Here is a 17,429-nt window from a genome sequence, read left to right on the forward strand (position 1 = left end):
TGGGGCTTGAAAGATGCCGTGTGATATCTGTTAGGAGAATAAGGTGCATATTCCACACAGGAAGTACATTTTCTTAAGCAAGGATTAAAGCATGCAACATAATCCACCAAAAAGATGTTGCCTCACAGTAGTGCACTTTCCTAAAGCTTCTAGCCTCCTCCCACATCACTGAAATCAGAAGGCAAGGCCCCAGGTGGGCTTTCTTTCTGATACTTTCTTTCTATCTTATACTTAGGACCAACATTGGCTACAAGAACCCCCAAGTCTTCCAGGAGTCATCTGCTCACTAACAGCAGTCCCGCTTTGGAAAAAAGAGACTGCAGACTGGAAAGAGCAATCTTCCTCGCACCATCAATGCGTGGTTAACATGTAAGACACCCCACAAAGAAAACTGGACTGGACGTGTATACTCCCCCTTAATACAAATAGCTGCACCAATCAATCACACGATTACTAAGTTCCAGTAGGTCTGCAGGTGAAGGGCCCAAGTGAGAACTAAATTGAGCGTCGGCGATTATTACATCGTTCACAGAGACCTGGGCCACAGGTGAGACCTGGGCTATAGGGGCACCTGGACCGCCGGCCCCCCCCCCGCGGGCCCGGCGGGACGCCCCCGCTCGCGGCCCCTGGGGCCGGGCCCAGCCGGCGCCGCCCGCCCCGCGCCCCGCCTGCGGACGCCGGCTCTGCGGCTGCGCCCGCTCTGCGGCTGCGCGCGCTCGGCAGCGCCGGGGCGTGCCCGCGCACAGCCGGCGGCGGCGCGGCCATGGCGGCGGCGGGCGCGCTGTGGGCGGAGGCGCGGGCGCTGCTGCCCGGTGCCGAGGAAGAGCTGTCCCTGGCGCTGAGCGGCGAGGTGGACGACTGCGTCCCGCCCCTGCTGCGGCGGGCCCGCGGGCTGCTCTACGGGGCGCCGGGCCGGCCGTGCGGGGCGGCGGCGGCGGAGCTGCGGCGCCTGGGCGACGTCCTGCGCGACTACGCCTGGGAGAAGCTGAACTCGGGGCCGTGGCGGGAGGTCGGCAAGGCCTGGCGGCAGGTCTACGCCTACGGCTGCCTCTTCGGCGCGCTGGCCGAGGTCGCCGCCTGCCGCCCGCTGGCGCCCGCCGTTCGCCTCTGCGACATGGGGCTGCTGATGGGCGCCTCCGTGCTGGACAACGTCCTCGCCCGCCTCGTCCGCCTCCTGCAGGCGCGGCTGCCCCGCGGGAAGCGGCGCGCCGCGGCCGGGGGCAGCGCCAAGGTACGGCGGCCCGCGGCTCCCCGCCGCCGCCAGGGACCGCCGGGCCCCGCCCGGCCCCGCTCCGGGCGCGGTGGGGCGGCGGCGGGGAGCCGCGGGGGCAGCCGCCTGAGGAGGGCGTTTCTGTTGCAGAGGGTCCGGGTTGACCCCCCTCCGGCGCCCGTGGTGCAGCCAGAAGAAGCGCTTCCGCACGTTCGCTGCCCTTCGCTAGAGCACTTCAGAGACAACTATCTAATTCCACAGCAGCCTGTTGTCTTGGAGGGAATTATTGACCACTGGCCGTGTATGAAGAAGTGGAGGTGAGAAATCAGTTTCCTCCCCGTGCTTATAAGACGGGGGTCATTTTGCGCATCAGATATCTTGACGCGCCTTTTCGTGGTAGACACCTCTACAGAAGGCGAGCACCGAGAGGGCTGGTTTTGGTTGGGCGTATCTTCCTGCTGCAGTACTGTCTTTGCTCAGTAAATGTTTTTCCATAGATGCTAGAAGTGAATCAAATCAGTTTAGAACATCGTGTTGTAAGTGCTGCCGTGTGCCAGGGAAATCAGGTGCTGGCAGAGACTGCACTGGAATCCAGCTCTTCCTTTCAGGGTCTGGTGCAGGAGAGAACCCTGGCAAATTCCCTGCACATTGTTGTACGTAACTGGAAACTAGAGGTGAGTATGAACCATTAACTATATCGGTGAATTTACTCTCGTTTTAAGATCAGATGCTGGTGATACTTACGTCCTAGAATTTGCTGGTAAATAGTGCAATGGGAATTTAATTTCAGAGAGGCATGAATAAAGCATAACTGTCTCTTTCATTCACAAGTACAAGTAGTGCTGTTTGCTCAGTAGCACTTTTGAGTGTTCAGTTTCAGACACCTGAATTCAGGAGTGAGTAATAACATTGTGCCATTAGTTTAATGTAGGCAGCGGTGCCAACATTTCCAGTCATGAGAATCAAATATTTGTGAGCTGAAGCTCATGATTCCTCTTAAAGGAAGAAAGTACTCAGGCTTAGTTTGAGGAATTGCTTATATCCTTCCATTCCACAGTCAAGGGTAAAATCTACGTTAATTTAATGTAGATTGTTGTTATATATTTTATATATAACATGTGTATATATATCTCTAAAATACAATTGGTTATCTACATTTTATATTTGTACATATTATATATGTAACTTTGTTATGTCTTAGGGATTTTTGTTGTTTTTTTTTTTTTTTGCAGCCAAGGTACTCCTCTGCCTATCTTCAGATACTTAAAACGATGAACTTCTTAATGTAATTAATATCATGGCCAACGAAGAGATGTGTATCACCCTTCAAAGGAATTCCTCTGACTTTAGCCAGGGTGGATATTACTGGCACCTGTATACAGAATCTGGCACTGGTAGACAGTTGATCTAGCATTAGTAGTAGCAAGAAACAGTATTTTATTTAGCAAACTTGGTTGCAGGCAGCAAAAAGATTAGCCATCAGTAGTCAAGAGACTAACTGCTTAAATCTCCCTAGCTGTTAAGGAAACAATAATTAACTGAGGTAAACAAGGTTTTAAAACAAAACAGGCAGCATAATACACAGATGACATTAACCACTTGTTTTCTTGCTGCTTGGGTTGTTTACTGCTAACCTTTGTCTCTCTGATTTCTTGGTTTAAGAGGGGAAAAACTCATGGTAGTGGTTTTATTACCCTGAAAGATTTATTTTGATCGATTGTCCTCACATTCAAAAATGGTAACAAGAGAAGTATAAAAGTGTGATGGAACTTTTTTTCACTTCAGTGTGGACTATTTTTGTCAAGTTGCTGGGTGCCGCACAGTCCCCGTAGAATTGGGTTCCCGATATACCGATGAGGAATGGTCTCAGAAGCTCATGACTGTCAATGACTTCATCAACCAGTATATTGTGAATGAGGTCTGTTACTCTAATTTTTTTTCTTTTCCAAAAGCAGCAGTGGGTAGTGGTATAGAATATTTGCCTAGTTGGAGCTTATTAGAATAAACATGCTTGGAGGTAGTCCTGAAGGTGGGGTTAGGCAATAAGCGTAGCACTGAATTAAAAGGTTTGGCATTGCGAGATCTGAAGCTACAAATAGTTACTGCAACAACCGTGGTTGTGGGGATGCATCTACACTCTTATAATTTCAGTATAGATGTAAGTTGTTATTTCAGAAGACCCCTTATACTAGTGAGCTGTTGAAGCAATCCTAGTACTCTGAAATAGTACATTGTAAATAGATGTTCTTACTTACAAGTAAATTCTTCTTACCTATAAATACATTAATGACCAAGAAGTCTTACCCTGTATGTCACTATGCATTTTTCTTTCTCTGCTGTAATTTCAGAACAGTGTAGGATACCTTGCTCAGCACCAGCTTTTTGATCAGGTAAAACTGCATGAATGTTTTTCCTCTCTGCAGTCAAGTGTTCCCTTCGTGTGTCAAATCATCCCTGAGAATGTCATTTCTTCTAGATGGAAGGGCTTATGAGGAATTGACAATAAGTCTGAAGTTTTTATTCCAGCTGTTTTGAAGGAAGGATTTTGTTCCATGGGGAGGATTTTGTTCCACCTGGCTGAAAGGAGTGGAAACAAAAGCCTTTCAGAGGTGAAGGTGTTTGATTTTAGGGCTGTTTCAGTGCAATGTAGCATTTACTTACAGGAATATCACCTGGAAAGCAGCATTTTCCCAAACAATAGGCAAGTTAGGGAGGAGGTTTGGACAGGAAACAGACTTCAGTGGTGATACGTTCACCAAATCTGCAATGTCATTTCAGTTAAACAGAGGAGATTAGGTTGGTGGGAGGTAGGAAAACGAATCATACAGAGAAGCAAGCTTAGTGTATGAAAGATAAGCTGTGCTTTTTCCTTGAACAGCAAACCTGCTTATTCTTGTAGTTCTGTCGTTCCGTGAGTTTCTCTGGTTTCTGCTGAAGCAAATGGGGTCTCTGAAGTATAAGAAACCCCTTTCCTTTTTAATTCCACCTCCTTCCAACAGAATCTGCTAGGACAGAAACCGTGAGGACATGTCCTGCAGATTCCCAGCAGCCCAGCTATTTCTCTGCCGCCATTGCAGAACAAGCAGGTCATTTGTTTTCTTTGTGTTAAGCCCTGTTACTCTATGAATTGTACACCTTTCACAAGTTAGTACATACCCTTTTTAATGTTCATTTCTTTATGGGAGTAGATCCCAGAACTGAAAGAGGATATCAGTATCCCTGACTACTGCTGCCTGGGGGAAGGAGAAGAAGATGACATCACCATTAATGCTTGGTTTGGCCCAGAAGGAACTATCTCGCCTCTTCATCAGGATCCCCAGCAAAATTTTTTAGCCCAGGTCTGTACTCCGCTTACTCTATGCAAGCTATTAATGCTATAGCTAGAAAAAATGCGTATGGTGTGTAAGTATTAGAGACAAGGACAGCAGACAAGTTGACGGATAACTGAAAGATAGTGAATAGGCAAATATTATTTCACTATTCTCTTGCATTGGTCACTGATGCAACTTAATGTCATCATTAACTACAACCAGTCATTGAGATTAACCATCACTTACCCTTATTCTACAGGTGAATGGAAGTGACAATGCACAAATACACCTTGAATATTGTGTTCAGTTTTGGGCCCCTCACTACAAGAAGGAAATGGCCTCAAGTTGCACCAGGGGAGATTTAGGTTAGATACCAGGAAGAATTTCTTCACAGAAAGGGTGGTTAGGCGTTGGAACAGGCTGCCCAGGGAAGCAGTGGAGTCCCCATCCCTGGGGGTATTTAAGAGACATGTGGACATGGCACTAAGGGACAGGGTTTTGTGGTAGACATGATAGTGTTAGGTTGATGGCTGGACTTGTTGATCTTAAGGGTCTTTTCCAGCCTAAATGATTGTGTGATTCAATGACAAGAAGTGGCTTTTCCAAGGCCACACAAGGAATTTGGAACCAAATTGGGAAGAACCTTGATCCTGTTACAGTGTCTGAAGGACTTTGGTTTTCCTGAACAGCAAGATGTTGGGTAGACTTAGGTGCATCCACTTCATGTTACCCCATAAGATTATCTATTTGTGCATGCATTGAGAGTTAGGTGAAGTAGCATTTGCAGTAACTAACATTTTACGTAGTTCCGTACATTAGTAAAAATACCACCTAATGCTTGGTTCTTTAGAGAGCTAACTAATACCCATATTAATGTATAAAAATACCTGAAGGAAGGGTGCAAAGAAGCTGGAGTTAGGCTCGTTTCAGTGGTGCCCAGTGATGGGATGAAAAACCAATGGGCACACTGAAATGCAGGAGGTTCCATCAGAACATCAGGAAACACTTCTTTACTGTGTGGGTAACTGAGCACTGTCAGAGGTTGCCAGAGAGGTGTGGAGTCTTTCCTTTGAGATATTCAGCTGTCTGGTCATGCCCCTGAGCAAGCTGCTCTAGTTGGCCTGCTTGAGCAGTGGGGTTAGACCAGATGACCTCCAGAGGTCCCTTCCCACCTCATCCAGCCTGTGAGTCTGAACTAATTTAATCATGATACGTAAATAACAGCTAAAGGAGGACATGGAAGCTTAACATTCACTGCCAGCCTGTATCTCTGCCTGCTGATGTATTCTCAGTTCTTCTGACAATTGCTTTCTGGCTGTAGAGCTCAAATAACATTGCATAAATTGGGTGCCTTGACCACTGAACTTGGTCAATTTGGTTAGAGGCGTTTGCTGGTATTTTGAATTTTATCTGCTCCAATGGAGCAGGTACTTGGATTCCCATAATCCGGTATAACTTTTTATTATAACAGCATCTTTACTAATAACAAAAAACATATCTTTTATTTAGTGTTAAATGCCAACTGTAGCCAACAGTATGGTATATTAGACTGTTTGCTAGTTAATTGAACTTGTCACTTTCCAATAATATATAGGTTCATGGCAGGTGGAAAACATTTGTTTTAATATATACAGGTATTTGGAAGAAAGTATGTCTGTCTTTATTCACCACAAGATTCAGAAAACCTTTACCCACATGAAGGACAAATTCTTCACAATACTAGCCAGGTAAATAGTTGCCTGAATTTTTAGTGTCAGTAATGTTACTTTATCAAATCATATTTAACGCATTCTACTGTTGTTTGTTTGTTTTTAATAGGTTGATGTAGAAGATCCTGACTTAAATAAGTTTCCCAATTTTAGAAAGGCTGCACGTCAGTCCTGTATTCTGATGCCTGGACAGGTTCTGTTCATTCCGGTTAAATACTGGCACTACATACGATCTCTTGATATTAGCTTCTCTGTCAGTTTCTGGTGGTCATAACTTTGAAGCATGCATGAAGTTTGTTAGTATTGTAATAGCAATTAGAAGTCAGGAAAAGTAGCATCTAGTATGCTTCCCAAGTGAATTCTATTTAAACATGAGAATGTGTTTTTCACTATCCAGAGGCCAGAGGTGGATTGAAAAATAAATAAAAATCCTTCTTTCAGTGTGGTGAAAGAATCTGGATGCATAAATGTGGGTAAACAGAAGTTGCATCAACCACTTTATTTTTGTGGATGTTTTCAATATCACCTCCTTGTAAAGAGTAACTGTTGGCTCATTATTGTGTGTGTGTGTGTATATCTGAAACAGCTCTGTATATCAACAGTGCCATGACTGCTCTTCAAACTATGTTTGGAACATCAGGTTAGTGTTATCTTCTACTTGGATTTAATAATAGTAAAAACTGGAGTTAAAAGTGACAGCCCGAAAGTTCAATACATTTAAAAAAAAAAGTAACATGAAGCGAGATAACTTCTTCCACTTAGACTGGTAAGTGTTAGGGACTAGGAAAGTAACTAAGTGTAGTTAATCCTTAGTTTAACAGCAATTAAATAAACTGAAGCTTAATCATACTTTGATAGTCAGCTGAACTGCAGACATTCTGCATTCTGCCATGGAAGTCTTGAGTCCCTTTCATTTCTACCAAGGTAAGATGTACTAACACCCTGCTCTGGCACCTGGCAGTAACATTGTCTTTTTTTCAAGTCACTTTTTAAAGGAAAATGCATCTTTACAGAAAACTGGAGAGTGTGAAGTCCTAGTTCTTAAATAAATAAATATTCAAGATTCTTCTAATACTTTACAGATGAAAGCTGAAATTGCCCCAACTGTCTCGTACTACTCCTTCCCACTAGTTTTGACTGGGAATATTCCATCTCTTCTTGACCATAGCTGCCTGCGACCTGGTTCTGTGACATGAACTCTCTTCTGTCAAAAGAAAGGACAAAAACCAAGCAACAGTGCCAGCTGAGAGTTCAGACTCTAGTCCTAGATCAGATATTCAGCTGACCTTTTTAGCAAAAAGACCTGAAGTGCTACACTGATTTCTCAGCTACTTGAAAACCATGTGAAATTTACATACCTAAACTGATAGCTTGTGGGATGGAGACAAGCCCTGTGGTGCTGGTAACAGGTTTCATTCTAAGTTGTACAATTGAAGCCACACAAATATGGAACACAGTAGCTGACACAGGCTTTAATAGTTCGCAGGCATAGCTCAGCTTTCAAGACTGAGCAAAAACATTTACAGTTTTTGTTCCCAAACATGCACTGAGAGTCCCAACCCAAGAACATGGAGAACTGTGTACACACAACCACCCCCAAGAAAGTTGTCTGGGCATAACTGTGTAGGAGAAGAGGTCAGTGATTTTTTTATTGTAAGCCTCTTAAAACTTCAGGAAAAAAAAAGTATGCTTAACAGTGTACTGTTACTAATGAATACAATATAGTCTGGCTATTCTGCCAGAGAATGGGCAAAAAAACTTAATTGAAAGTAATTTTTACTAACATCATCTAGTGCTAAGAATGAAGCTCTTTTCTGCTGTCTCTTTTTGATGATGACTGGGACTCTATCCGACTCATATCTGTAAAGAAAGAAAAAAAGCAAAGTTAATGACAGAAAAAAAATGGGATGATACTGTATGACTTGCAGATTTTTAAAATGCTTTATATATTCGTGTGCTTCTGTTCAGAATGTCCAATTTCCCTGGTTAAATGGAGAAATTCTTAAAGAGTTTCCCATCTTCTTAGAAACTCAGTATTTCCAAATGTTTGTGTGTTGTTCCTATTCATCCCCCTAAAACTTTAATGTTATGATAAATGTATTCACAGGATCTGCTAGTGACCATAAGATAGAATTTTTGCAGTTTCAGGGTTCAGTGTTGCCCAAGGATGGTTAATCCTCAAATATACAACTGGAGCCAGAAACAATTGATTTTCAACTACAATTGTAAATAATACTGGCAGTGCCATTGACTATCACGATTCATTCTTAAGTATTTTTTTTAAATATATTGCTTTATTTTTCGTAAATATATTGCTTGGTACCTGGAATCTCGCGAGGCCAGGAATAATTACAATAAGGACATCGTGGTTCAGTTTGAGCTTTGGAGTACTTTCCAACACAAGATAAATGCATTGCAATTCCACAGCTTTCACATACTTGGCTCTGAAATCAGAAGTGTTACTAGAAAACCTTCCTAATCTGTCCTTCAGTTCAACATAAAGTTGTCACAATACAGATAGGCAATGCTTTATTCCTGAGAATGGTTCACATATTACGGTTAGAAGACACTCGGAAATCAAGGTTGGTAAAGGATAAGAGTTTTTCTCCTGGAAACTAAGAAATGCTATTTTCCTGTATGGATATAACTTAGCTTGAAAGCCCAACAACAAGCTGCCATAAAGGAGAGCAATTAGGATGGAAAAAGTAATATTGTGGAAGCACATTAGCTGGAAGATGGTAAGATTCAGGGGCAAGGAGCAAGAGAATTTGGTAGTTTTGGAATAGGACTTCATGCTGTAACTTCTCATGCAAGACTAAACTGGAAACTTGCCATGCATCAACACGTAGTCCTTTAGTAGTGCTATATATAAATACATGTTCACTCTGAGCCAAAATCCCCAAACCAAAGATGAATGGTTGTCATACAGAAGATTACCATTTATAAGGTCCAAAGATAAGACAGCTAGCACTTAACTGTTATGCCTGTTTAAGGATAAGGGTTCATCTCTAGCCTGCTGGTTTTGGAAAGTAAGACAGCGCAATAATGTTCTTGTTTGGGTAAATTCCCATCCTCCAAGTTTATACTGTATTTTTTTCCAAAGACAGAAGATAAAAATATCTACATTGAAACAAATATTATATACGCAGGCAACATTACCAGATTACAACACCAGAATTTTCAGTGTCTGCCTAATACTTGAGAATGTATCACAAATTTTTGCTATGAGAGAGGCCTGCTGCAGTAATCAAACTGTTACCTGGATGACAAGGCTATGGCAGAGGTTACACTTTCTTGCTGTATCTTGGTAGGTGCTGAGAATGTACTGTTCCATCTCCATTATGCAGCGAGTATGCAGAGTATATTCCCCATTTCTCTAAGGAAACAAATGATGAGATTAGCACTATCTTTTAGTTCCTTTTTCCTTTTGGGATCTTCCTCACCACCTGTTAGCAAGCATTTGATATCCAAGTTTTTTCTGCCATCATGAAACAAACATTCTGACGTTGATAAAATGCAAAGCTGAAACACTTTTGATGAGGCAGAATTAATTTGTTAAAAGAATTGTAAGAAAAAATCTCACACCTTTAACAAATATAGTCCCCAAAAGGTACAGAGGAGCATACGTGCTCTCCTTAAAGGCATATGGTTTGGGAACCCTTCATTTGAACATTAGCAGAACTTCTACTGGTTTTCTAGACATCTAACATTTACTACTTGAGGTGTCTTTGAAAATCTCTCTAACGTAAGAAAACGTGTGGCAGCAGTTGGGAGATCTATGATGAGATAAATCCAGGAGAAAAGGGATTGAGGTCTCACTTTTCATGGCAAGTAATTGTCATGTCCACATGGTAAAACTAATCTCCATTTCTCCAATTTTTCCAAAACTCTGCATTTCTGATATAGGAGTTTTCAATGTGCTTGGCCTCACTGCTTTTCAAGGAATTCTAAATGTAACTGACAGTACTGATCAACCTAAAGAGCTTTTCCCCAGCTTCTGTTCCAAGTTTTAAGTATATCATGCTGCTGTGTACAAAGGATGCCGTTTATGTTCTAATGCAGGGCTGAGCACAGATACCCACACTAACTCAGGTACAGGAAACTGAAACCTCATTGTCCTGTGTAGACCTACCCGAGGACTTTTTGCTTGTATATGTACAAGCTTTTCTGCAAAAATCATTGACTGGAGTACCAATAAGCATAGGCCTAACAAAACCTTTTTTGCTATCATTCATTAACAGACAGCTACAGTTTCAGCCATCACATCCATGAGAAAATAACAGCTGGACCTATTAAAATACAAACACTTCAAAAGAGAAAGCAGTTACCTCAGAGAGCCAATTATCCTCCACAAAAATTTTCAGCACTTGTTCTGCTTCCTTCTTCTTCATTTTCTTTGTCTTAAGTTGGTCAGCTAAGTTTAAAATATCTGTAGAACAGGCAAAGCCATTTTCTGATAAAATGATTAGGTCCATCTGTAGAAAGAAACATTTTCAATCACTAAAAAACCATGTAAATAGATAGACATACCTTATAGTAATGTGCAGCTTTCTCAGCATCCATACAAACCACCCATGTGTATGGATGCTGATAAATACTGCAGTATATGGCTGGAACGAGAACTGCAGAACGGAGGCCAAAAGCTAAAGCCATCATTGTTACCTTGACAATTTTAATCTTTGCCAAGAAAGCATTTCCCCAGTACAACTGTTCAGTGCTGCCTAAATGAAGCTGCAACCCTTTAGCATTCTCAGAAGTGACAGATATGTTTCTTCTTATCTGACCTCTGCCAATGTTCTTTTGAGGAAAAGTCTTTCACTACTAAACTAAGATGGTGCACTCTGGATTCATTAATGCTGCTGAACCTATCTGGCACACAGAGGTTATAGCAGTATTATCAATTTTCAGAGATTCTCTCATTGGGAATATTCCTGCTACACATTATCACAAAGCAGAATGCAGAGATTATATGCTAGTAATAATATGCACCATGACGATACCATTTCTGCAGTGCTGACATGGCTGTATAGGTTCTACCACAATAAAGAGGGTGGGAAGACTCTGCATTCTACCAGTTCAGATGACATTTCAGCAGCTGTCACAGAACAATCAATACACCGCTTTCTAGTTTATACAAAACAGTTTTAGAGTGCAAAATCAAGGAAAGTCTAATGGCTGGAGAAATTATGTCTTCCAAGTTCTAGAAAATTCACTAAAACATGCAAGATACAAAGCTATGATCACAACTCATTAATGGTTGTTGATATGAAACTAGACATTGCATGTCCTGGCATCTCAGCCCAGTAGATCTATTTGGAACTTTAGAAATTTCTCAAGTGTATGTTTTCTTATTTGATGATCAGCATTCTGAGTAGTTTATTAAACAGAATAAATTGGCAACAGCAGTAACAAACATTTCCATTCAAATCAACAAAGTAATAACTTTTTTGTAATAACATTAAAATGTACAGTGTATTATTACTAGGCTACTGAAGACAGTGAAAAATTCAGCAATCACAACTGAAACATCTAGGAGAAAGTTGCTGAGGAAGGATGTTTGTCTAACTAAAAGAAGATATACCAAGTCATTAACTCCAAGGAGCACTCCCCCATTCACAACTACATTTTATCAATACGTGATTTTCATTCAACAGGCAATCATTACTTGTATATATTCCCATCTCTCACGCCACATGCCCTATTTGATTTGAGATAAAATTAGTTATTATTAAAGTTACGCAAGATGGAAACTAATTCTTGAAACACATCTCAAATTTCCATTCATTTTAACAGAGTACCTTCTCAAATAACGTGATTTACTAACGAGTAACTGACATACTTACAGTTTTTCTAAACAATTCTAATTCATTTTCTGCATAGTCAGATGCCATTTTAGTAATTTCAGTTTCTGCCAGATTCACCTACAAAAAAAATACACTGAATTCAAGGTGCCCGTGTGTTCCTACACCATAAATTGTAAAAGATCCCCCAGGGTAAAGAATACATCATCTTGAAATTAAACAAATGTCATTTCTTAAGTGAAATAAATGTCATTTTTGTAAGTGGCACGAAGGAGGGTACCCGACTCCTTTCTTTAAAACCCCCGACCTTTCCAACCACATGTTCTCCACAGCTGCCTCTGCCTAGTCCGAATTCTTGAACAATCCTACTTCCCACCCTCCATAGCCTGGAACAAAGGGAGGTAGACAAGTGCAAAGAACTTAAGGCCAAATTTTAAGCTTATATTAAGCTAATACAAAAAAAAGCCAAATTCTGACACATGATGGAAAGTAATACAGTAGAACTATATTCCACCAGGATAACTGTGCTGCTGGACAGTAGCAATAACTATTTTGTGATACACATTTGTTTCATTATGAAAAACAATTAATGATACTTCATATTCCTATTGTACACACTACTGCTATTTATTACTAGCTCAACTTAATTGGCAAAATGACGCACAAAGGTTAAAAGCAGAATCTAGTATTAGAAGACCTCCTCTATGGTCTTTTGAAATCACTATATAACCTTCCTTCTTTGGCATTTGCATTACAGAGCATCCAGTGAAATTTTTTAGCCTATTCTTTAGCATCCCTTTATACTAAGTTATTTTTTTTTTTATTTCAAGAAAAAGAAAACTCATGTTGGAAAGCTCCCCGTGTTTTTTAGTTTAAAAATTCCTCTCAAGAAAAAGAGTCTCCTGTGAGAAAGAAATCTTACTTCAGCACTTAAGTAATGTTTATGCTAAATAAATCAGACGCTGCTATGGTCCTTGCTGCCATGTTCTGTTCCCACACACCTACGCTCTTGGCAGTTTATCTTCACACTTCTCCGTTCTACAAGTAGCTTCTACAGCAGCTGTCAGCATAACAGTGGAATAGCCCCACAAAAACAAAACAAGACACTGCTAAGAGTAAGTCTCATCATGCTGGCAGATGCAGCCTTCAGTTCTATCTGATTTTTCTAAATAGCACTTGTATTATACTGTAAGGATCCTAAGTAATTCAGTCTTCTTAACATCCAAAGATGGCACTTAGATTCAGTTAGTTTTTTTGCCAAGTTTACAATCAGAAGGCATGCATACCTTTTATCGGCACGTTATTCAAAAGTTAATTTCAAAGCAGACACAGGAAACTACTGTTCCATTGGGTTCCGTGTATGCACTCATTATGAGAAGCCAAAACCACAAGATGGCAGCACGTCACATACTTACCAAGGCATAATGGGATCTCCCATCACCTTCAGACATTCCTTTCCGGATCTGCATAAACAAAGGCTGTAGCTGGATATTAATAGTAGTGATGAAATCATCCAGTTTATCATGTGCATAGTAGACTGAAAATAAGTAAGAAAAAAACAGAGGAAAAGAAAACAAACACATCAGGCAGACCTTTTTATGTGTTACCTGCTGAAACGTTTTTCCTAGGTGTAATTAATTGCTAAGTTATTGAGGCAGAATTCAAACAGGTCCACTAGATGCAGAAGACAATTTTCCTGTGCTGCTGACTACTAACCTTCAGAGAAGTTCAGCTCCTTGAAAATCAGACTTTACAGAAAGAGAGACCAAACATTTAGCTTCACTGTATGGAACTTATCACACTAATTCATTAATTACAGTGACTTGAGCTAAGTTGAATTGAAAATAAAACATAACCAGGAAAAATTCTCATACCCAATACAAAAATATACTTGATTTCTTTCATTTATACACAAGGGATTCTTTTTTTGTTGTTGTTTGCTCTTTGTTTTGTTTTCTATTTCATAAATTAGTAGCACGTAACAATCAAGTTACATGTCAGCAAATTTAAAATTAAAGCTCTCTAGATACACTGTTAATATCTTGTGTCATGCTCTACAAGCAAATGAAATAGTAGCAGAAATTTTATCACAGACATAATTAAGGTGAACTTTAGAGTAACTCTGGAGTACATTCTGTGGCTTATGCTTGCACAGCAACAGCACATACTCTCAAGAGTTTCCATCCAAAAGAAAATGATGTCAGTGGCAAACTCCTGGTGACTTCAGCAGTCTAGGGCTCCAAGTTATCTATCATTAAGCAATAAATAACAACTGATTGAATTAGAAACCATTTATTCAAATATATTACTAGTTGAAATCAGCTACTTAACAGATTTGCTGAGAAACCGCACAGACTAATGTGATCTTCCTTCACTAAGTGTGCACAATCTTCATATTCTGTGTGTATACAGGAATCTTTTTGTCCTTTTTTCTTCTGGAAAAATATCTATGACATGTCAATAGTACTTCAAAATAACATATTTAAGAAGACCTTGTTGTACCATGAGTACAGTAGATGCATAATAGAGCCAGGACTACTCTTAATTTCGAAACACTGGATTAAACTGTTTGAAAGGTCTTAATTTCCAAAGTTTTCCCATAAAATATAGTACCTTAAAAAATCCCATGATTTAGTAACTGTTACTGTACATGTTTTTTTTTGTTTGTTTGTTTTGTAACAGAAGTAATTTCCTTGTCTAGGGCATAAAATGTCTGAGTACTGTATCAGTAATTTCACAAACTTTTCCACACACTGACACAAAATATGAAGTACTTGCTACACAGCAGTTGCAATGGAGTCATTTTTTCTAAATCCTTCTAATAAATAATCCTTTCTAATGAATGATAACTCTTATCAACTCTTACTGCAGTACTCTCTGATCATGCACACTGAAAACAGGATCTAGATGTCAAGTTTTTTTCTCTACAGATTCTTTTTTCTTAACACACAACAAGCTGGTTATGTCTACCTTACCGGTTTAGGCCATCTCTAGCATTTATGATAAATTCTTTTACAAAAGTACAGTGGCTTGGTTCTCACAAATACAGGAGTATACTTCCAAAGGCCAACCATGTTTTCCTACTGTTCCATTTTTTCAGTCAAAAATTTGAGGAAGTGCTGAAATAAGCTCTTTTGGTTTCAGAGTTTGAATACCTATGGAGTCTGACTCAGTTTAACTAAGGAAAATACATAAATAGTGCCATCACCCAGAAAGGACTCCACTTCTGGCAAGAAAGCAAGATGGAGTTCACAACAGGTTGTGCACATCAATCCCTACAGCCTCCTAACAGAGAAAAAGAATCGTTAGCACTTGTGCTGCTACAGTTACCATCGCTTAGACATCCTGAAATGACAGAAAGCCCCAAGTAACATTTCAGAAGACTCTTAAAATAAAAGTCTTAAATACTAGAGAGCTAGCAAATGACTTCAGTGCATATCAGATCTTAAAATGTGTAATGGAAACTACATTTGCTGGAGTTTTCTGCCTTTCAATAGCAATTGGTTAAAATCACTGCTTTGAACTGCATTTTGATCCTTCCTTTTAAATGGCTCTTTTTGTTCTTACATTCTTTGTCCTTTTCAATTTTGTTCATAAACAATGATGAAAATACAGGAATTTTATTATTTTAATTATTTTCTGGGAAAATGTGATTGAGATACCTAAAACCAACTAATTAATTAGTGCTAAACACATCACTCATTTCAGCTTTATTTCAGTTTGTGCCCACCACATTTTCAAAATTAGAGAAGATGAGACACAGATCTCTGATCTGTGAGATCTCTGAAAAAAATCATGAGCTGATTACACGTTTCTGTACCACTGAAGTCTCAACATGAACTTCAAACAAATTAGACGGTACACAACAAAACTTTTGTTCCACATGCCATAAAATTCAGTTTGTTATTGCATGTATTAGAATTAACCAGCTTACAAAATAATTAGTCGTGTGACAGATTTACTTGAGATGGATTAACAGCATACACTTCATATTATATTCCAAAGCAAATCTTTCCAAACAAGTATGAAGGAAAACATTCTGGAAACTTCACAGCTACCAATGTCAAAATATATTTAAAAATATATATTTACACAGTCTAAAAAAAAAATCTTTGCTAAAATAAAAAATGTTCTGTATAAGTCTGACTGGATTAAAACTTAGTTTGCATAGTGCTGTGTTGTTGGGTTTTGTTCTGTTCTTTTAACTTCAGGAAAGAAAGAGAACACGTTGTTGAAGTTTTTGTTGGTTTTGTTTTGTTTTCTAACTTTTTTTAGGTGGTGTATGGTATTCAGAAATCTAATTATTTGTAAATCACAAATGAAGAAAAAAAAAAAATCTCCATCTCTCCACTTTTTCTCCAAAAGAGACACACCTTTATGGATTTCACAGCAGCGCCTGTGTAACTTCCTAGCCTCTGATCCTTCCATTATCCCGTGTGACATCAGGACCTGCAAGAACCGTCGATGAGCATCGGACATCTGAGCTGCCATAGCAGCTTTCCACCAGTCTTCGTATGCTGCAAGACACAGACACTGAAATTAATGCATATATTTACGCAAATTACAAATAATACACCCCAAGCATAAATAAGATTTCAGTTCAACTCTCTACCATTGTATCAGGGCAAAAAAGCTGATGGCTCAGCTTGTTCTTCAAACAGACAGTGCCTAACTCCAGCAGCCTAAGAGAAAGATGCAAAAGAAGTCCAATGAATTTTGCCTAACGCTTTGAGCCACCAAATAAAATGATGCGGGCATTGCGCTGCCATGCCCCAGGCCCAATCAGCAGCACTACACACTACAGTCGGCAGGACGTCTCGCATAGCTTTGTATTGGATGCGCTTGTTTGCTACTCATCCGAGCACCTTGTCTAGTTAGAGTGCAACCCGCTTAGGACAGAAAACCCTCCTCTGCGTGTGCCGAAAAACGCCAGAAGTAAAATCGTCTCGGGAAATTCCTCGACCGCGCAGCCAAAGACAGACAAAAACCTCCAGAAACCTCCAATCCCGAAGAGCAAATAACCGGCCGGCCCGCGGCACGCTGCTCCGCGCCGGGACTCGGGTCCCCCGCGTCACCCCCGGGGGCGGCTCTGGGCTCCCCAACGGCCGCCCGACGGCTCCGCAACCGCCGCCGCCGCCGCCTGCCACCGACCCGCTCGGCAGCGGCCGCCCCGGGCCGTGCGCGGGCGGGCGGAGGCGCGCGGCGACGTGCGGTGACGTGCGGTGACGTGCGGCGACGTGCGGCGACGTGCGGTGACGTGCGGCGACGTGCGGTGACGTGCGGCGACGTGCGGCGCGGACGCGCTCCCCGCGGCTCCGGCGGAGGAGGGGCCAGGCAGCAGGGGGAGGGCGGGGCGGGGCGGGGCTTCGCCGCCCGGCGCTGTGGGGCGCCGCCGCGC

General features: G+C 41.1%; 2 protein-coding genes across 4 annotated transcripts; one reads left to right on the top strand and one right to left on the bottom strand.

Moving 5' to 3' along the window:
• The first annotated feature begins 713 nt into the window (after positions 1-713).
• KDM8 (lysine demethylase 8) lies at positions 714-8,487 on the top strand. Of its 2 annotated transcripts, XM_080556146.1 has the most exons (7): positions 714-1,231; positions 1,361-1,527; positions 2,996-3,128; positions 3,559-3,600; positions 4,399-4,548; positions 6,156-6,248; positions 6,340-8,487. In XM_080556146.1, exons 1-7 carry the CDS (start codon positions 764-766, stop codon positions 6,502-6,504), a joined length of 1,218 nt encoding a protein of 405 aa, XP_080412272.1. In that variant the 5' UTR covers positions 714-763; the 3' UTR covers positions 6,505-8,487. The 2 variants fall into 2 exon arrangements, with proteins under 2 accessions (XP_080412272.1, XP_080412273.1); XM_080556147.1 differs by lacking the exon at positions 3,559-3,600 and having other exon boundaries at positions 718-1,231.
• On the bottom strand, positions 7,676-17,307 carry NSMCE1 (NSE1 homolog, SMC5-SMC6 complex component). Of its 2 annotated transcripts, none has more exons than XM_080556148.1 (8): positions 17,030-17,307; positions 16,405-16,548; positions 13,447-13,568; positions 12,074-12,151; positions 10,559-10,705; positions 9,490-9,606; positions 8,554-8,674; positions 7,676-8,090 (listed from the first exon to the last, which is right to left on the bottom strand). In XM_080556148.1, exons 2-8 carry the CDS (start codon positions 16,520-16,522, stop codon positions 8,026-8,028), a joined length of 768 nt encoding a protein of 255 aa, XP_080412274.1. In that variant the 5' UTR covers positions 16,523-16,548; positions 17,030-17,307; the 3' UTR covers positions 7,676-8,025. The 2 variants fall into 2 exon arrangements, with proteins under 2 accessions (XP_080412274.1, XP_080412275.1); XM_080556149.1 differs by having other exon boundaries at positions 16,897-17,261.
• Positions 17,308-17,429: the final 122 nt, after the last annotated feature.

The sequence above is a fragment of the Anser brachyrhynchus genome, assembly GCF_964034855.1.
Source record: "Anser brachyrhynchus genome assembly, chromosome: 15".
In the NCBI taxonomy this organism is placed as follows: Eukaryota; Metazoa; Chordata; class Aves; order Anseriformes; family Anatidae; genus Anser; species Anser brachyrhynchus.

What these genes read in the sequence shown, in the direction of transcription:
- KDM8 (XM_080556146.1), top strand. Translation starts at nt 764, where the DNA reads ATGGCGGCGGCGGGCGCGCTGTGGGCGGAGGCGCGGGCGCTGCTGCCC. An exon ending in AGCAAAATTTTTTAGCCCAG is followed by an intron (nt 4,549 to 6,155) that starts GTCTGTACTCCG and finishes TAATATATACAG; the next exon opens with GTATTTGGAAGAAAGTATGT. An exon ending in TTCTTCACAATACTAGCCAG is followed by an intron (nt 6,249 to 6,339) that starts GTAAATAGTTGC and finishes TGTTTTTAATAG; the next exon opens with GTTGATGTAGAAGATCCTGA.
- NSMCE1 (XM_080556148.1), bottom strand. Translation starts at nt 16,522, where the DNA reads ATGGCAGCTCAGATGTCCGATGCTCATCGACGGTTCTTGCAGGTCCTG. An exon ending in CTGCTGTGAAATCCATAAAG is followed by an intron (nt 13,569 to 16,404) that starts GTGTGTCTCTTT and finishes ACTTATTTTCAG; the next exon opens with TCTACTATGCACATGATAAA. An exon ending in GCCATAGCCTTGTCATCCAG is followed by an intron (nt 8,675 to 9,489) that starts GTAACAGTTTGA and finishes TTCTGATTTCAG; the next exon opens with AGCCAAGTATGTGAAAGCTG.